Source organism: Opisthocomus hoazin, chromosome 4, assembly GCF_030867145.1.
Source record: "Opisthocomus hoazin isolate bOpiHoa1 chromosome 4, bOpiHoa1.hap1, whole genome shotgun sequence".
Classification (NCBI taxonomy): domain Eukaryota; kingdom Metazoa; phylum Chordata; class Aves; order Opisthocomiformes; family Opisthocomidae; genus Opisthocomus; species Opisthocomus hoazin.
Window position 1 is genome coordinate 57,876,950 of NC_134417.1, and position 19,661 is coordinate 57,896,610.

The 19,661-nt window shown below is 39.6% G+C and overlaps 1 protein-coding gene across 6 annotated transcripts in view; it reads right to left on the reverse strand.

The window, feature by feature from the left end:
* Positions 1-19,661, reverse strand: part of PALS2 (protein associated with LIN7 2, MAGUK p55 family member) — a 68,436-nt gene that overhangs the window by 17,042 nt on the left and 31,733 nt on the right. For 2 of the 6 annotated variants that reach the window (XM_075419137.1, XM_075419143.1), the window contains exons 2-5: positions 17,086-17,204; positions 11,812-11,964; positions 1,564-1,716; positions 807-1,034 (exon numbers count right to left, since the gene is read on the reverse strand). In XM_075419137.1, coding sequence (XP_075275252.1) covers positions 807-1,034; positions 1,564-1,716; positions 11,812-11,964; positions 17,086-17,202 — 651 coding nt within the window. In that variant the 5' untranslated portion in view covers positions 17,203-17,204. Of the gene's footprint in view, positions 1-806; positions 1,035-1,563; positions 1,717-11,811; positions 11,965-17,085; positions 17,208-17,720; positions 17,788-19,661 lie in introns of all 6 variants that reach the window. The other 4 variants (XM_075419138.1, XM_075419142.1, XM_075419140.1 and 1 more) reach the window with 3 other exon arrangements.

The following is a 19,661-nucleotide window of genomic DNA, read 5'->3' on the forward strand; positions in this document are numbered from 1 at the left end:
AAGGCTTGTGGAATCTTAAGAATTAATTTTGCCATGAACTCAATGCTTTAAACCAAACAAGGTTCGTGACTGCTTAAGACTCAAATTTGATGCAGGGGAAGAAACAGTAAGTTGCATCAGTAGGTTGGAAACATCTTTTGACTTTTTTCTGCCATGTTGAGGAACAAATGAAGCAGTGCACCTGCCTCAGCACATTTCCTCAGCATCTACCCATTGTAAGCACTGTCTATTACAGGCACTGGCATTAAGACCCACCACCTGAAGGAGTGTCTTAAAAGTGGTTTCAAATACAATGATTTAGAGCAACAAGTTACTTCTGCAGTGGAGAAATCAACAGCCTACGGCAGCAACAAAACGGTAAGGAACAGCCATCATCCAAGTTCCTACTTAAGTCAGCAAGTTCAAGCTCAGTAGGTTTCCGAATTCTGTGAAACTGATTACTTGGACACTGAACATGTTATAAACAAATGCGGTTCACTGCAGTTTAATGTGATTGTGGCTAGGTCATCAGAGGTCACTGGATGTCAAAGAAACAGTTTATGTGTAGTACACAAATGCTTATACATCTTGGATACTATGAGAATTTTTGAGGCAGGCATATTCAGCAGGGTGTTAATCTACTGAACAAACCCATTTCCAAAATGCACTTAAAGGTGAATACAGGTATCTACATTTTAGCCTTCTTGCTATCATTAAATACACAAAATAATCAAAATATATCTAATCCACAATCTTAAAATAATCTTACGCGATGAAGTACCAAGCGGAAGTTCTTTTGACAGACTTGTCAGAAATGTGCTACTGACCTGCTGAGGAATAACAGCATCTCTGTAGCTGGGGAGAATCTTCAGAGTGACGCTGCCACTAATATTTTTCAGCAGTTCCTGCAATTCTTTTGGATTGTTTCCAACCTCATGGCCATTCACCTCTTTAATAATGTCACCCACATGCAGAAGACCTTGTCGATCTATCATTCCACCATGAAGAATTCGTGCTATTACCAGATCATTGTTCTCGACTCTAAACGTTACACCCTGAAAGAGATAATGCGACACCTAGTTTACCATTGTTTGAATTTCAATTTAATTTTACATTATCTCAAGCAAAAATATACAGCTATGCCATATTCCATCTACCCCAATGAAAAGAGACAGTAATCGTTACTATGGTGTAAGAGTGCCTAACACACAGGTAAGTGTCAGGTGACACCAAAGTGCTTTCAGACAAGGTTTTCACACGACTGAACAATGACTGTATTGTTCTTGATTGCATGCAATCCTGTCGTTTTGTATCAGGACAAACAGATGTTGTGTTAGTCAGTTATGCTAGCAAGTCATACAGCCTAATGACTGCCTGTTCACTATCCCATAATTTCTTAAAGAGAACAGGATGAAGAACACACAAATATATTCTTATTTCAACCTCTTAATATTGATCCTATCACCCATTAAATTACGTAACACAATAATGAAAAGAATTAAAATGTAATGCAAGAAATTAGGCACGTGCAAATGCTTTCACTCGCACTTTAAATTAAAGACACGCTCATCTTCAATCACTTACCAAAGGTTCTCCTGCTCTTTTGTGAATTCCAAGAATACGAATAGCATCTACTGGAACAACCTGGTTGTTCACTGAAGAATTATTGACTTCTGGGCTAGAAGGAGGGGAATCGTAACATTTTGAAGCCACAATATCATGTGCTTCCAAGAGTGACTGCAAAGGAACAGAAAAAGTATTTTTTTTTAATTATGAAATAACCATTTGCAAAAGGATTTAGTTCTGAATAACCACTGAATCTGCCCTTTTGAGACAAGATCATAAAACTCTTACTTCACATGGAATGAGCAAAAGTTGACATACAAGTACTCACAAGGACTGATAAGCCTACTGTCTTGACAAATACGCTCTCTTTTGTAAATACAAATGCTTTTTCTTAAGGAAGTACAGGAGAAATGTAATGAATTTGGGAGGAATATGTGATCTTGCAGGAAAGAAGATGGAAAAAAGAGTACCTGAAACCATCTTTCACCTAATGAGACAGTATCCAAGCAAATGGTTAAAGTAAATGAACAACCCACTACCAAAAAAAAAAAAACAACACCCTCATCATTAGGTACTTGTGTTTAATACAATAAAATTTTCCTCCCCAGCAATCTGAATAATTACAGGTGTGCAAGGATTTCTAGCAATCTGCAGAATGAACGCTTTCTACTTGCGTCCAGCCAAGACAGAATTCCAGCACCAAATGATTCCAAGTTGACAGAATTCACTTTCTGGAAGACAAGAGCTCAGAACCTGTAGTTAATGGTATTTTCACCAGTCCACATACATAAATAGAGAGCAAAAGGAAGAGATCCAAATAATTTAATCATCTTTGGAAGACAATGCAATTTAGACTTGATTTTCTTGTAAAAGATACTTTAAGATTTAAAAGACAATACATACAGGTAAAACAAGACCAAACTTGTGAAATTAGACAGTGAAGACTTTCTGTCTTAAAGAGGAAAAGGGACACCCTATAGCCACCATATATGGTAGTTCAAGATGAAGCCCCCTATAGTGCAGAAAGTCTCACTGACAGATACAGAAAGAGGAGAAGAAGCAAGTAGAGGAGATGCCTACTAGTTCTCAAACAACACAGCTTTGTTTCAAACAGTGACCTGATGAGATACAGTCTTCAGTCAGAGCACTGACTGGTGTCATATAAGTAGCTAAAAAGATAAGACACCATAGGGACTATCACTAATAGTGACATGCACATGAGCAGATGAGCAGGCATCCTTCTGTAAGCCACCTCTAACCTAAAAGTTCCGCAACCATATTACCTTAGCGCTAAACACAGCATGTAAGCCCTCAAAGTTTCACAAGCCTGAACAGTCATTTTTATCTGATCATTACATGATGACCCTGCTGGTATTTCAGCTTGAGGTTAGAAGGAGGTACTAATTCACAGATTCCGCCCCTGCCATTAAGACTGTAAAGACAGCTGCTTATTGTGGCTGCTCTGACACTGTGGACATAAACCAAATCAAATTAAATAGGAAAAACAATCATTTATTTAAATCAAGCAGCTGTCAGATGGTAGCAATTTCTAATTCTTCATTATCCAAGACACATCCAATCCAGAACCAGAAGAACAGATCTCTCTTTGCCAATGTTTGCAAGCAACATTTTTTGATCTGTCTGTATTTCCAAAATGAAGCCAACTAGCATCAACTACACATTTTAACATATTACCGCTGACAAAAACAGGTAGATACACCAGTATGATACTTCCAGTTTCCTGTTTTGGTCACATGCTGGAACAAATTGTTCCCAAACTTTCTGGCTGACAACCACTAACTTTTTCATGGAGCCTTACACATAACCATGCAGCTCCCTGCCCTTAATGGTCATATAATTAATGGATTATAATCTGATCCACAGTCAAAAAAGACTAAGATAACATGCTCTGTAAGATTCTTCAGTTCTTAAATCTGATATCATTCCACATTCTGATCCTATTTATTCACTCAGTTTTATGGATAAGTATGAACTCTTTCAACTACTACTGAACCACCTCTCAATCACAAAATCTTTTTCCTGCTATTTACATGATGGCTGAGTCACAGAAGGACTATCAGGGAATGTACATTGCTGCCCACAATTATGAAACGGTTTCTTTACGAAAAGCAGTTTATTGGTTTCCTTAAAACAAGCCATGGTTAAATTATTACCTTCCCATACCTAACTCTTCAGTTCTGAAACTCCATAGTCTATACCAGTTTTAAGAGTCCATTTCCAGCCAGCCAGGTCACAGCATACAGTCCTGAAGAACGCTTAAACAAAGCCACCTGGCAACAGGGGCCACGTGTCTCTATCCACTGCCAGACTACTTTCCAACATTTTATGTCACCCCATTGCTTATAAGAAAGTAATATGGTTGAGTGATCTGAGAAACACAGTTGCATGAACTTTACTTGTTACTTTCTTACAGTGTCGCAAAAAGTGCTGTCCTATGCTCCTGCAACTCCAGAGCTCCCTCAGAATCTCACCTTTCCCATACTGGTGCTAGAACACTCATAAAACCACTGCCAAAGTCTGCAAAACAACATGGACTGAATAATCAGCAACCATAAAACAGTTCAAAGTTTCCTCCGTACAGCATATGTAAACAGAATCAGCTGACTATCCAAGACTGGATAACTATGGAAAGGTTCTCATGAAAAAAATGGCAATGTTGCTGGAATAAGGCATTTAGAACAACTCTCTCTGTATCACAAGAGATATCACACAATGGACATATAGTCCTGTGGCAGACAGTATGGCCCCTTTGTGCAAGACACTGTCATAAAGTCATCCATAAACTTAGAACATACTGACTTCTTTACAGTAGTTTTCTGTGGCTGTACTTTTTTGACAAGTAAAAAAAAGAAAGGGAATTCAAAATTAAGTAAACAAAGAAACGTTAAACATCCAAGGATCTCTACAGTGCTGAAGCCAAGTTCAAATTCAAAATTTTTTTCCTTAAAAAATTCTCCGTACAATCTCTATATGTTATGAAGCACTGCCTGACCTATATGATAATTATTTCCCCAACTGTGATCCAATACAACAATTAAATTACAAATTGGAGGCCGGGTGCAGGGGGCGGGGGGGAGGAGAATACACAAGAGCAGAACAACCCTATGGTCTTGAATTCAGGACTCTTTTCCTAACACTTCAGGGCTCAGAAGTACTTAAAATATTCCCATTCCTCTTTTATGCACTAAATACGTGCTAGTCTTCTCTGATAATACTGTTTAAATATTAGAACTTAATAAATGGACTAGAGGCCCCTAGTGTACATGTGAAAAGAAGACATTTTTAAAAGCTGTTCTGGAAAAGTGAGGAAATAATTTAAGATCTTGGAGAAATCAGGGGGGGCTGGTAAGGAGGCATGAATATGTGGGAAAAATAACCCTACAGATTATGATCCGTCTAGGAGGCAGCGTAAGATCACTTTTCCAAATGAAGCATTTTAAAGGTATGATTAGCCATTCTAAAGTTAACTATTAGAAGAAAATATTGGCTGCTTTTCAGATTAAGTATTTTATTGCCAGCAGAATCTACTATGTAGAATGAATGGCTTGCGTAATTCTTGGAAAGGAGAAAGTAACTGAACAAATTCTTCCATAAGCAGCAGAAGTGATTCTTCTGCATGTTTAACCACTCCAACAGCGTGATATTTTCCAAGTCCTCCCTCTTCCCTCAAGGCAACCTCCCTCTTCCCTCAAGGCAACCTCCCTTGCCACTCCCCTCTTCTGCTCTCCAGCTACTGTCTGGCAACACTTGCTGTGGTCTTTTCTATGCACTTTCTTCAATACATACTGGCCTGACGGCCAGCCATCAGTACTGTGAAACTAAGAACTTAGTACCTTCCACACTTTGAACCCTGAAAAGTTTAGTTAAAACTAAAAGTTGTAAAAAGTGGAAGGGAACAAAAAGAATGGCATGAAAGGAGAAGAGAGAAAAGGGAGGGAACAGACAGCTAAACATAACAATATAACCATACATGCACCTGTATTCCATAAACCAGTCCATCCCCAATGTATCTTCTGTAAAAATGTGTAAAAGAAATGCAGTTCTGTAATTTGGTGTTTTCACAACTAAATGATACCTTCAAATAAGCTGTTGCACTGATGACTTGTACACCATATTTGATACCTGTATCCTGAGGTCAGTTACAACTCTAAGATGACGCTGTGCTAAAGTGGTATCATTCATTTGTAAAATACAGAATCAGCCTTTAAACAAGTTACACAATAGTGTCCATGAAACTTTAAAATAGTCAAGACAAGGTAGTTTGTTTACACATTTACAGAACTGAAGAGAAGATGCAAATTACATTTTCTATAATTAAAAATGACAGTGTGTTTTTTCCTTTCTTCCTTACAGGTCCCTTCCTGAAGCATTTGGAATATGCCTCTTTGTAGCAAATGAAGCAGAAAGGATAGCACTTATTTCTTGAGTATTTAGATAGTTTTCTGTTTCCTTTTCAGAGAGAGAGACATACAGCCTCCCCAAGCCTTAGAAAGAGTATTGCATCCACATTTTGATCTGTAAATTTCCCTAGAAGCTCTTCTAGAGTGGTCATAACTACAATACCAGTTGAATAAAAACATTTAATCAAAATATTACTACTTTGGCCTCAGTGGTCTTTGTTGCCTGCCTCCGGATTGGGGAATGGAAACTCAAAATTAAGGGCAGATAAGTACACTGTACTTTTAGGCTTCAAAACTGAATCACATCAGATTTACTGTCAAACAGTAAGTAGCTAGCTGCTTTTTGCGTGTACACAGCAGCCAAAACTGTTCATTGTTTCTGCAAATGAGACTGAAGGCCTCACAACAGGCACTCAGAAAATAGAAAAAAAATCCATGTTAAAGCTGCTTCAGACCTTTTTTTTTTTTTTTTTTAATGAACTCTAATTCTGACAGACTGAAGGACAGGTTAGTTTTCCAGAGCAGCATTTAACTGTCTTTACCATCAGATAGTCTTTTCTCTTCCTTTTCTACCTAATTCTTTCTGTATCATCCAGGTTTTGCAGCAAATGAAGTAGGGAGCTCTAGAAATAGCTCACATACCCATGACTCGTCCAACAGTATAGTGAAAGAAGCAGCATGCAATCTTGTTCATAGCATGCAATAATCATGACATGAATTTTTAAACTGGGTTCCAAGGAAGAGTCAACACACTGCAAATCAGTAAGTCTGATGTTGATACTAAACAAATTAGAAGACATTTTCATAAAACCCAGAATGATTGGACAACATAGGTCATGGGAAAGCATCAACATGCTTTAATAAAGGGAAGTCATGCTTCTCAAATCTAGTGAAGTTCCTTGAGTCACCAAACATGGCAGTGAGACAGTTACAGTTGATAATATAGACCACTTTCCAAAAGGCCTTTGATAGACTCCTTTATCAAAGACTTTTAAAGAAACAAAGCTACTATTGGATAAGCAGTAAGGCTCTCAAGTGGATGAAAGTATTGGTTAAAAGACAGAAAAATCTGGGCCAGGAACATAGTATTATTAGTTCTCACGATTCATGTCACGTGGGGATTTCCCATAAGCATCTGGGCTTAGTTCTACACCTGCCAATACACTGATATGTCAGATAAGTGAGACGTGAAATGACAGGGTTTGCTGATGCTGCTGAACTATTCAAGGAGAGAACCAACTGACTGTACCCTGCAGGAGCACCTCATGAGCAACAGAGTGAGAACAAGGCAAATGAAACTCGATACAGACTGCAGCAGAAAACACAATCCTAATTTAACATATTAACTGACTGACTCAGAAATGGTATCTCAGAGCTGTACGCAGTATAAAACCAAACCAAATCAAAACCACAACCCACTTCTATGCTTACTGAGCCCAGAGGTACCTCCTCTTTACTGAGAAGGTGGCCAAACTTTGGAACAGGCTTCCTAGAGAGGTGGTTGATGCCCCAAGCCTGTCAGTGTTTAACAGGCATTTGGACAATGCCCTTAATAACATGCTTTAGTTTTTTGTCAGCCCAGAAATCGTCAGCCAGTTGCACTGGTTGATCACTGTAGGTCCCTTCCAACTGAACTAAACTATTCTATTCTATTCAGCAGCTGTTAAAAATGCAAACCAAATACTAGGAATTTTTAGGCAATGAGTAGAAGAATGCAATGGAAATTCATACACTACTTCATAAATCCATGCTGCTGTGAATGACTCTGGGAAGCTGTATACAGCTCTCCTTCCCTTCTTTTTATTTATTTGAGACAGACATACACACACATACAATAAGGTCTCTCAAATCACAAGTAACATGGAAAAGCTGATTAAGATCAGGCCACTTGGGAAGAATACAGGAATGTCGTCAGAGCATGCAGGATGCAACGAGGAAGGCCAAGGCCCACCTGGAATTGAAGCTGGCAAGGGATGTCAAAAACAACAAGAAGGGCTTCTTCAACTACATCAGCAGCAAAAGGAAGGCTAGGGACAATGTGGTGCCACTGCTGAATGAGGCGGGTGTCCTGGTGACAGAGCATGCAGAGAAGGCAGAGCTACTGAATGCCTTCTTTGCTTCAGTCTTCAGTGCCAAGGCAGGCCCTCAGGAATCCCAGGCCCCGGAGGTAAGAGAGGAAGCCTACAGAGAGGATGACTTTCCCTTGGTTGAGGAGGACTGCATGAGGGATCGCTTAAGCAAACTGGATGCCCACAAATCCATGGGCCCCGATGGAATGCACCCACAAGTGCTGAGGGAGCTGGCGGATGTCATTGCTGAGCCACTCTCCATCATCTTTGAGAGGTCCTGGAGGACAGGAGAGGTGCCCGAGGACTGGAGAAAGGCCAGTGTCACTCCAATCTTCAAAAAGGGCAAGAAGGAGGACCCAGGGAACTACAGGCCAGTCAGCCTCACCTCCATCCTGGGAAAGGTGATGGAGCAGCTTATCCTGGAGGTCATCATCAAGCAAGTGGAGGAAAAGAAGGTTATCAGGAGTAGTCAGCATGGATTCACCAAGGGGAAATCATGCCTGACCAATCTAATAGCTTTCTACAATGACATGACTGGCTGGGTAGACGACGGGAGAGCCGTGGATGTTGTCTACCTGGACTTTAGCAAGGCTTTCGACACAGTCTCCCATGATATCCTCCCAGGGAAGCTCAGGAAGTGTGGGCTGGATGAGTGGTCAGTGAGGTGGATTGAGCACTGGCTGAATGGCAGAACTCAGAGGGCTGTCATCAGCGGCGCTGAGTCTAGCTGGAGGCTGGTAACCAGTGGTGTCCCCCAGGGGTCAGTACTGGGCCCAGTCTTGTTTAACTTCTTCATCAATGACCTGGATGAAGAGTTAGAATGTACCCTCGCAAGTTTGCTGACGACACATAACTGGGAAGAGTGGTAGATACACCAGAAGGCTGTGCTGCCATTCAGCGAGACCTGGACAGGCTGGAAAGCTGGGCAGAAAGAACCTGATGAGGTTCAACAAAGGCAAATGCAGGGTCCTGCACCTGGGGAGGAACAACCCCATGCACCAGGACAGGCTTGGGGCGGATCTACTGGAGAGCAGCTCTGTGGAGAGGGACCTGGGTGTCCTGGTGGACAACAGGTTGACCATGAGACAGCAGTGTGCCCTGGCTGCCCAGAAAGCTAATGGGATCCTGGGATGCATTAGGAGGAGTGTGGCCAGCAGGTCGAGGGAGGTTCTCCTTCCCCTCTACACTGCCGTAGTGAGGCCCCATCTGGAGTACTGTGTCCAGTTCTGGGCTCCCCAGTTCAAGAAAGATGAGGAGCTACTGGAGAGAGTCCAGCGGAGGGCTACGAGGATGATGAGGGGTCTGGAGCATCTCTCCTATGAGGAGAGGCTGAGGGAGCTGGGCTTGTTCAGCCTGAAGAAAAGAAGGCTGCGAGGGGACCTTATAAATGCCTCTAAATATCTGAAGGGTGAGTGTCAGGAGGATAGGGCCAGACTCTTTTCAGTGGTGCCCAGCGACAGGACAAGGGGAAACGGGCACAAACTGAAGCACAGGAAGTTCCGTTTGAACATGAGGAAGAACTTCTTCCCTCTGAGGGTGACAGAGCACTGGAACAGGCTGCCCAGGGAGGCTGTGGAGTCTCCTTCTCTGGAGATATTCTAGACCCGCCTGGATGCAGTCCTGTGCAGCCTGCTGTAGGTGACCCTGCTTCGGCAGGGGGGTTGGACTACATGACCCACAGAGGTCCCTTCCAACCCCTAACATTCTGTGATTCTGTGAAGATAAACTGTTCACTCTCTTCCTACACACGAGCAAGGGGATATTAAGTGAAATTGACAGGTGACAGTCTCAAAGTTAGAATATCATAGTCTATACTCTGATGGTCGATATTGTGAATGCCAGATTTTTACATGGGTTCAAAAAACAACTGAACAAGCTGATGGCAGAGAACACCACCACAGGTGGATTATAACTACTTCTCACTCTGAAGTCTGAGCAACAAATCACTAAATCCTCACAAAACATTTTGGAAGGTATCACTGTTGGCTTGCCCTAGCCTTAAAGCCTTCACTAGATGCCTACTGCTGAGAACAGGGAAGGAAATCAGAAGGGATACTTGTTAAAGAGACCTTTAACGTACAATTAGGAAGCACTAACAAAAGATCAGAGCAAAACTGTAAAGTTAACATAGCATATATGCAATTTCAAGTCTGCTCTTTATAAATCAAACAACAAAAAATGTACAAGAAATAGCATAAATATCGGGATTTTTGTTCACCAGCTACTCCAGAACTTATAAATTAAATGTTTAAGTTGCTTAAGCGTGAACTAATTGAGTAACTGTCTCATGCTGTACCTCTCTGTAAATATGACCACTGAACAGGAATGAATGCTGGGTTTGCCTTAGTATTGGCTATTCATACTAATTGAAAGTCTTATTTGATCTCAGTCTGCTACAAGGTCATTTCCAGTCTCCACCACAAAGATTCTTTGCCCAGTTGGTCTCTGGTCTCTGCCATCTCTCTCCAGAGACCATTGCTCAGTGATGAGTGCCTTTCAAAGTCAGTCTACTCCAGCATTTCACTTAAGTCCTTTTCATCTTTTAATTCATCTTTATCAACTTGACAGCTTTAATTTCTCTAACACAATGCATCTTTGTTAGGTCTGTCACTGCATCAGCTGGCCCCCAGTTCCAATCTTCTTGCATTGTAACTACCAGTTCCTCTAAACTCTTCCTCTCCTTTTCCAGTACCAATTTCTGCTAAGGGATGAAAGACTGATTTGAAGGTTTATTTACCAGTAAGTATCCAAATCATACTCTTTTACCCCTTAGTTATGATGACCTTCTGGACAAATGAGAGCACAAGCGAGGCCAACATACTGCTCTTTAGAAAAGGCAGAGAAACTGTCAGCACTTGGAACAGCTCATACCTCAAAAACTGAGCTCTTAAAAGTGTTCCCTCTTCCAACAGGCCACAACACAGCTTGATAGCATTTCCAGTATTTATCTATGTTAAATAGTAATGCACCTCACTGCTATGTTTGTATAATGTATAACTGAAAATGCAGAAATAAAATGTGTGTTTAAACTCGTACTCAAAAAACACCTATGACTCTGTATCTGTCTGCCACAAGAAGCACATTTATACTATGGCAAAAGGTTTGCTTATGTTCTTTTACATGATACCTATAGCTAAGTACTACAGTCAGCTGAAGCCTGCATTAGAAGTCCAGAATCCACCAAGGATTTACAAACCCTAATCTTCAAGAGTTAATATGGAAGCTGGTAATAGAACAGCGGCTATGGAAAAACATCCACTTTTGACAAGCATATGTGAAAACTTCACTTATGGTAAGTAAAGCAACAGCGAGAGGGATGCAGAGTCTCAAGCTGCAGTGCAGATTGCATCATAGAAGAATCACATTCATTCATTCTGCAAACTGTACATCTTACACATGAGTATGAATGCCAGCAGCTGAACTGAAATGCAGAATGGTCAGTATCAGGAACTGAGACTGCCTGGAAATGCTAGGAATGAAGCCTTCAGGGAATTGTTACGGAAAATCCAGCCACACAGGAAGTAAATGTTTGTCCAAGATTTATAACAAACTCCAGTGGATTTTAATACAATGAGTAAATATATTATTGAAGTGGTATCAAAGAATAAAATCGTGCTCATTCTTAATCCCACATGGCTTCTGCTTTATCTTTCATTCAGAGTAAAATCCGATATATTAAAGTTTGCTACAGTTCAGGCTTTGTTTCATTATTGTTCCTAGATCCATATGTGGACACTGATACAGTACATTGGTAATATACAGTAAAAAGGTGGCACCTGAAAATGAGGCTCCTTCAGTATTCCAACTAATTCTGCAATATTTTCATCTTTATGTACTAAGGGACTGATGTCTTCAAGAATTTCATTGACCAACTCCAGGTTGTTGTCACTGACAGCCTCAAGTTTAGAATCTTCCAGTCGCTCATGAGCCTGTAAGATTAAATAAATGAGACTATGCTGTAAATAAGTTTCAAGTAGTTCCAATTTATAAACCTTTTAAATAATTTCTTGGTGCAACCTTTAGCAGGAAAGCCAGAAAAAATACATATCGTATAATCTGCATATTTTATTTTTATAACTGCTGCAGGACTTTGCACGCTTAAATACGTGACTCAACAAAATTTATAAGCAGCACCCATCAGAGATGCCTGTATGTCCTTATTTCCTATAACCTCTATGCTATATACACCAAACAGTACTCTCTGAACAGTATAGCGCCTCAGATCTTATCTGCTTCAGAACCCAGTGCAAGTACACCTTCTAGAAGAAGGACAATATAGGAACTATGGGATCTGCTCAGAAAAAAAGTTAAGTCTGCAAGAGAAACATTTACCCAGGCTCCTCCTATTCAAGCACCTCCAAATCAGCAAATTCTAAATGGCAACAGTCTGCATAACTAATTGAAATGTTAAAGAAAAGTCTGCGGCAAAGGTGGCTAACAGTATCCTGGGCTCCATTAAGAACAGTGTTGCCAGAAGGTCAAGCTCTACTCAGCACTGGTGAGGCCACACCTGGAGTACCGAGTACAGTTCTGGACATACTGGATGCAGTCCAGTGAAGGGCCACAAAGGTGATGAAGGGACTGGAGCATCTCTCCTATGAGGAGAGGCTGAGAGAGCTGGGACTCTTCAGCCTGGAGAAGAGAAGGTTCGGGGGGGGTCTCATCACCGTGTATAAATACCTGAAGGGAGAGTGCGAAGATAATGGAGCCAGGCTCTTTTCAGTGGTGCCCAGCGACAGGACAGGAGGCAATGGGCACAAACTGAAACACAGGAGGCTCTGTCTAAACATAAGGAAACACTTTTTCACTGTCAGGGTGACTGGGCACTGCCATAGTTCACCCAGAGATGTTGGAGCCTCCCTCCTTGGAGACATTCAAAAGCCATCTGGACATGGTCCTGGGCAGCCATCTCCAGATGACCCTGCTTTTGCAGGGAGCTGGACCAGATGACCTGCAGAGGTACCTTCCAACCTCAACCATTTTGTGATTCTGTGATAACTTTTCATCTCTTTCTAGAGATACTGCTGCAGACATAATCCTTTGCTCAACACTGCAGATACTTAAAATCATCGAAAAGTAGGAGCTTTGAGCTGCAAGAGGAAACATCTGAAATCTGAATGTTTCACTTATTTATTACAGATAGTGCTGTATCATAAAATTAGGGAATAAGAGGAGGCCAAAAATAACTAAGATTCTCAACGAAGTCAATTAAGAGTTATTTACAACACCGTAGCAACAAGAAGTTCAAAAAAGAACAATCGCTTTGGCATTTGAAACTACAACAAGTAACAGATATATTTGGGAGTTACCTATATACACTTCCCATACATATAATTTGCAGGTATATGTACACATTTACTTTCTTATTAGTGCTTTAAATCAGATATTAAAATAAAACTTCATTTCCTGAAATCATCCATGTATGAAATTCTACTTCATATATACAAAACGGTATTTCTGCAGGACTGATGATCAAACACTGGTAAGGCTAACTTAACATAAAGACATATCAAACATTCCCCAACACCAACACACACAAAGTAAATGACCATGATTACGATCTCACACGAAGCTTGGCACCTACACACATTTTCCTTAATAAAGGAATGTTATTTTGAACGTAATACATACAGTAAACAACATCCTTCTTTTAAAGTTTACTACTTTTACAGCAAGAAAAAAGACAAATCTATTGACTTTCAAATATACTCCAACTGCAAAACCTTTAGAAGATTAGAAAATATATCAGTTACCTTCTTTCTCACTCATTTTCTTTAAAATACTACCACTAACACAGAGTATAATTTAAATACAAATATCCTCACCCTTCACCTGAAAATCAAGGTCATGTATATACTGGGGAACAGAAAGTTTATCAGTCAACAACATCTGATCCTGTAATACATTGGGAGTAGCAGGATATAGAATGGTACAAATAATTAAAAAAAAAGGAATGGCTAACTTAAATATTGCAATTCTTTCTTTTTCATTCCAGAAACAGTGATACTGAATTGAGTCTTTTGATTCATTCAGTATTTATTATACTTGCCACATGTTCAAATAGCAAGGCTTTTGCCTCCAGCAATCTGACATCCTAAATACTGGACTCAGTGTTTATAGATTACTCCTGAAACGTTTCCTCGGTCTGGGTTAGGCATTTATCTGGCATGCTGTAGGCTATGCTACAATAATAAAAGCAATAGTGTGACTCCAGAAAAGAAGATAAAGTTTTGAGGTTCAAAAAATTGTTAAGAATCCAGGAAAAAAGAATTTTGATAAGACAGTTCAGTCGCAATACTGAGTAAAATTCATGCATGTTTCAAATTCAACAACTGTTTTCAAAAAAGTAACAATTCTAATGTCGAGTTAGGATTGAACATAAACCTCAGCACATCAAAGACATGGACCTGTCGGAGCAAGTCCAGAGGAGGGCCACAAAAATGATCAGAGGGGTGGAACACCTCTCCTATGAAGAAAGACTGAGTTGGGGTTGTTCAGCCTGAAGGAGCGAAGGCTCCAGGGAGACCTTACTGCAGCTTTTCAGTACTTAAAGGGGGCTTATAAGAAAGGTGGGGACAAACTTTTTAGTCGGGCCTGTTGTGATAGCACAAAGGGTAATGGTTTTAAACTAAAAGAGGGTAGATTTAGGCTGGATATAAGGAAGAATTTTTTTACAATGAGGGTGGTGAAACACTGGAACAGGCTGCCCAGAGAGGTGGTAGCTGCCCCATCCCTGGAAACACTCAAGGCCAGGTTGGACGGGGCTCTGAGCAGCCTGATCTAGTGGAATATGTTGGAGCTTATTGCAGAAGGGTTGGACTAGATGACCTTTAAAGGTTCCTTCCAACCCAAACTATTCTATGATTCTATAAATGTCAGTAAATGACAGGAAAATACATTTTACAGTGATTACAGTTACCTCCCTTTCCCCCTACCGCCTACTGAAAAATGGAAAGATACATTAAAGAACTCTATCCCAAAAAAGATCTACAATTACTACCTTGAATCCTTTATTCCAGACAGAAAAAGTGTGAAATGAACTTAAAGCAATTTTAAAAGATTAGCCAAACTTTGCATTGCAAAATATTACAAAGTCACTACTATGCTTATTGCTTGCCTTCATTTTTTTAAAGGACTGAAAAGAAAAAATGAGCTTCTATGGCTCATGGCACATTTCCCTACGTTTCCTTTTGTCCTTTTTGGGATACTTGACATAATGATTAGTCATATTAACTGACTAATAAAGGAAAATGAAAAAGCTTTTACGTTTCTGGCCTGAAATGAATCTGGTCTGAAATGAATCTGTTTAAATAATCTGGCCATCTCAGGGTCCTGAGAATTACCTATTCTGTTAAAACTAGCTCTTCTAATAGGAAAACAAGTTTTACGTATTTTTGGAGAAAAATGGATATATATATGAACTATATATACTTCATGAAATATGTTGTCGTTTTGACCTTGTCCCTATACAGCTCTGCTGGTTAGGACTGAGTTTTTGGGTTTAATTCCAAAATAATTACAAAAGAAAACATGAGTGTGGTCATGCCATATGAACACAATTAAAACCTTTCAGTGTTCCAGGTAAAGCAAGTTTATAGTTAAGAATCTGTTTCCATTACAAGCACTTTTTTACATCTGCTAGTCATTAAATTACACATAATTGTAATTGGCCATTAAAGCACAAATTGTTGATAAGAAAAAAAATGCTTTGCAATGAACAATTTCTTCATGATAAATATTAAAGATGACATATGCAGCAGATACTGAAGTTGGAAACAACTCTTAAGAAAATGCCTTTACTTTAGTAAATTTAGTAAAACACTTCCATTATTTCTAAGTTTATTACTATGCAATGTCTTCCACTTACAACCAATTTTCTGAACAGCTAAACAGAAGCAAATTCTTATATGAATTCTTATGAGTTTTCCTTTCCAGATTTTTATACTGAGCAAAATCCCTGCACAACAAACCTTTAGTTGTACAGAGTATTTCGTGCCTGTTCAGAGGGCATCGCTTTCAGATGTCTACTCATATTAAAGAGACAGCTGCATTTAACTGTTTTTTCCTCATGAAAGCAGTTCATTTTCATGAAGTAAGATTATGAAACAGTGCTTTGCAATATTGACTGCATCTCCAACTAATAAGATCAGCTACATTTCAATTACAGAATCCAAAAATTTTTTTGTAAATATCACCTTACATATTTATAGTTGATTGCTACCACCTATACATGAAAGATTTTCAAGACCAAAATTAGCCCACGTCTCAGAAAGCTGACAACCAAAGGTCCCAGCATTACTCTGAGATCCAGCAAAGGGTACAGAGAAAGTCTATCACTGGGCTGATCAGAAAGTCATTTTGAACCAAAGACAAAAAGAAAACTTGTTTACGCCATGGGGGAAAGAAGGTTATTGCCCTCATTTTTCATCTTGGGCAAAATTGCTAAAAGTCAGAAGGCATATGGGTTTTGCACACAACAGTGGTCACAAGACTATATTAAAATCAACTGCTTCTAATTTCACAGAATCACAGAATAGTAGGGGTTGGAAGGGACCTCTGTGGGTCATCTAGTCCAACCCCCCTGCCGAAGCACGGTCACCTACAGCAGGCTGCACAGGACTGCATCCAGGCGGGTCTTGAATATCTCCAGAGAAGGAGACTCCACAGCCTCCCTGGGCAGCCTGTTCCAGTGCTCCGTCACTCTCAGAGGGAAGAAGTTCTTCCTCATGTTCAGCTGGAACTTCCTATGCTTCAGTTTGTGCCCGTTGTCAAGTATTTTGACATTTTCTTCATAAATAATATTACCACATTATTTCTGGAGTCTCTGAATTTTTCATCTTCCTCTAGAATCTTCCATATAACGATAAATGAGTGTGCACAGAAATGACATTATACCAAATCTTCACCTTCAAAAACTCCTTCAAGTCTTTTAAAAAGACGTACCTTACATAAAAGCCATTGTTATTACCTCAATCCATGCTGAATGTTCACACAATAATTTAAGAGTTAAAGTAATTCCAGATTCTACTCAGAGAAGCAAGTTCAAATACCTTAGCAAGTGATCTTACAATAGGGTTTTCCATAATTCCTTTAAGAAAAATCAGGTCTATTTCTTCAGCGCCTGTCGATGTTGGCAGATCAGTAAGGTTATCCAGGACCTGCTGCATGGCTGCTGACAAAACAAAACCAAAAAGTCAGTACTGACCAAAATAGGCCTGTATAAATAGCAAAAGCTCTGGGAAATACCACAATATTTACTTTAGAGGTGTTACACAGCCAACCACATCTACTGAGAGCAAGCAAACAGAATGGAAAAATAACTTTTTCTTGTTTGTTTGAAAGACGGAAACAAAGGATCTATCCAAATCCTTATCATCACAACCAACTTAAATCCAGGCCCAGCACACTCCTTTCAAGATTCGCTGCTACTTAAAGACTGAAAAAAAACCCAAACAAGTATAAACTATGTATAAGGTATGCATAATCTTCCAAATACAATAAAAGAAACTCATTCATGACTCTTATCATTTAGTCTCTCTTTCAGAGGAAGTTTTCAGCCCTCATACACACACCAACTACAAGTTTTACAATGCTTGTATAGGCAGATGTCACTGTTTTAAAAATGAACACATAACTCCAAACCAATTTTTTTGAACGAAAAATTTGCTTCCAATGCAGGTCTTACCCTGGGGACACCTGTGTCCATCCTCAGCAGTCCTTAACAACCACTTCTGACTTGTTGCACTCCAGCACTAAGTGTAGATGGTACAGATGTTAACACCAACCTGGCACCACAACACACTGCAATGGGAAGCATATCCTACAAGGCAAAATATATTGTGCCTGCCGAGTACCCTCAATGGAGATTTTCCTGACTATCTACAGACTCACAGAGAGAACTGCAGCAACTTGGGTGAGAGTGAACAACGTTGCCCAAGGGAAAGTCAGAAAATCCCACCATCCCAGCTGTCTTGTCCCACGAAGTCATTGAGGTGAGTGATGAGAATTTATTTTAGAACTCTGTGCTTCAACCCTCCCATTTAAGATAAAGTTGAATAAAACAGATGTTTTGTTAGACAACAGGTTCAGTACATTCACATATTACATAATTCTTGTGTATTTGGGCATATGTGCAGCAGCCCGTAGCAGGCATTACATCAGCTAGCCCTGAGCTTGCAGAGATGAACATGTGCCAGCCTTAGGCTGCGCACAAAAAGGGGCACCACTGGAGACAGTTATGATGTCCTTTGCAAGTTAAATGGTGATTCTTCCCCTGTTTTCCAACATATGACTAAATATTCTTATCTTGTAGTATTAGGTTTGTAGTGAATAACCTATACTGTTCTTGATTTTAACTGTGTTCTTTTAAACTCCTGCCAAGTTGTATGCACATGCTCAGACACATACACAGGTATACTAAAGAAACCTTCTGTTGTGATCCCCAACAAGCTAAAAAGCATTAGAACAACTGCTGTATACTGCAACGCTCCACATGTTGCATAGCAGCATATATCAAGAGAATTAGAAAGCCTATATGCCCCTTCTCCCACACAGGAATTTACCCTTAACTTTCCTCATTGCTTTATAATGAAAGCTATTATGAAACACTGCACAGTAACAGAACAAACAGCTTTTCTCAACACCTACTTTCTGATTTCAATTCAATTCTTCCTAGAATTCCATCCCAAGCAAAAAAATATTTCTGGCCATTCTTCCTGTCAAGTGGAACTGACTTTTCAACAATCAAATCATCTTGTGTGCCACATTTTAACTACAGCAGTGTATATCAAAAGACTGCATTTTTAAAAAATATGTTTTAACCATACTTCTTGCTTTCAAAAAGTGGATCTTCTGTGAAACCATAAGTAGGAGAGAAAAATAACACTTACTTTATGCTTTCAGATTTTGAAGCAATATTATTTCTACTTTTTAACAGGCAAAGTGCTGTTAGCAATCACATACTATGCAGTTACCAAATCAACCTGTAAACAGTCCACATCTTCCTCAGACTAGGTATGTCATACCTTCACTAGTTCAGCTGCAGATGCAACTGCCTTGTTTCACATTTTCTCAATCCCCAGTTATAGATTCATGACTCTTAATACAGTCATGCAAGCTATGGTATTTGCAGAAGTAGACAGATATCTCTAGTGAATTTACACAGTGTGCTAGGTGCTGCAGAAATACTACAAATATTATAATAATAAACTTTCTTTACATTTTTAAGAGTTAAGAAAATTGTTTTCAAGAGACTTCAGGTTAGCACTTCTGTTCTTGTAAATAATCTGAGTAAAAATACAAAGCTTCCTTCAGGTCAAAGCATTCATCTCAACTACCAGTTGCAATTCCAGCACTTGATGTTGACAGAGGCATGCATAATAAAGACATTCCTTATATATCTCCATGTTAATAAGCTGTTTCTTACATAACCCTTTCAGAATTCTGCCTACATTAGCATGATCAAGTTAAAAAATAAAAACCCTACATAAAAACTTTATCATTAAGGAGAAACTATTAAGCACAACATTAAGATTCAAAAGAATGACTTGCAAGCTTCTGCAGCTAGACAGGATACTTTCAAATGAGTATTTTATTTAATAAGGTTTCACAAACTCCAGAATCAAGA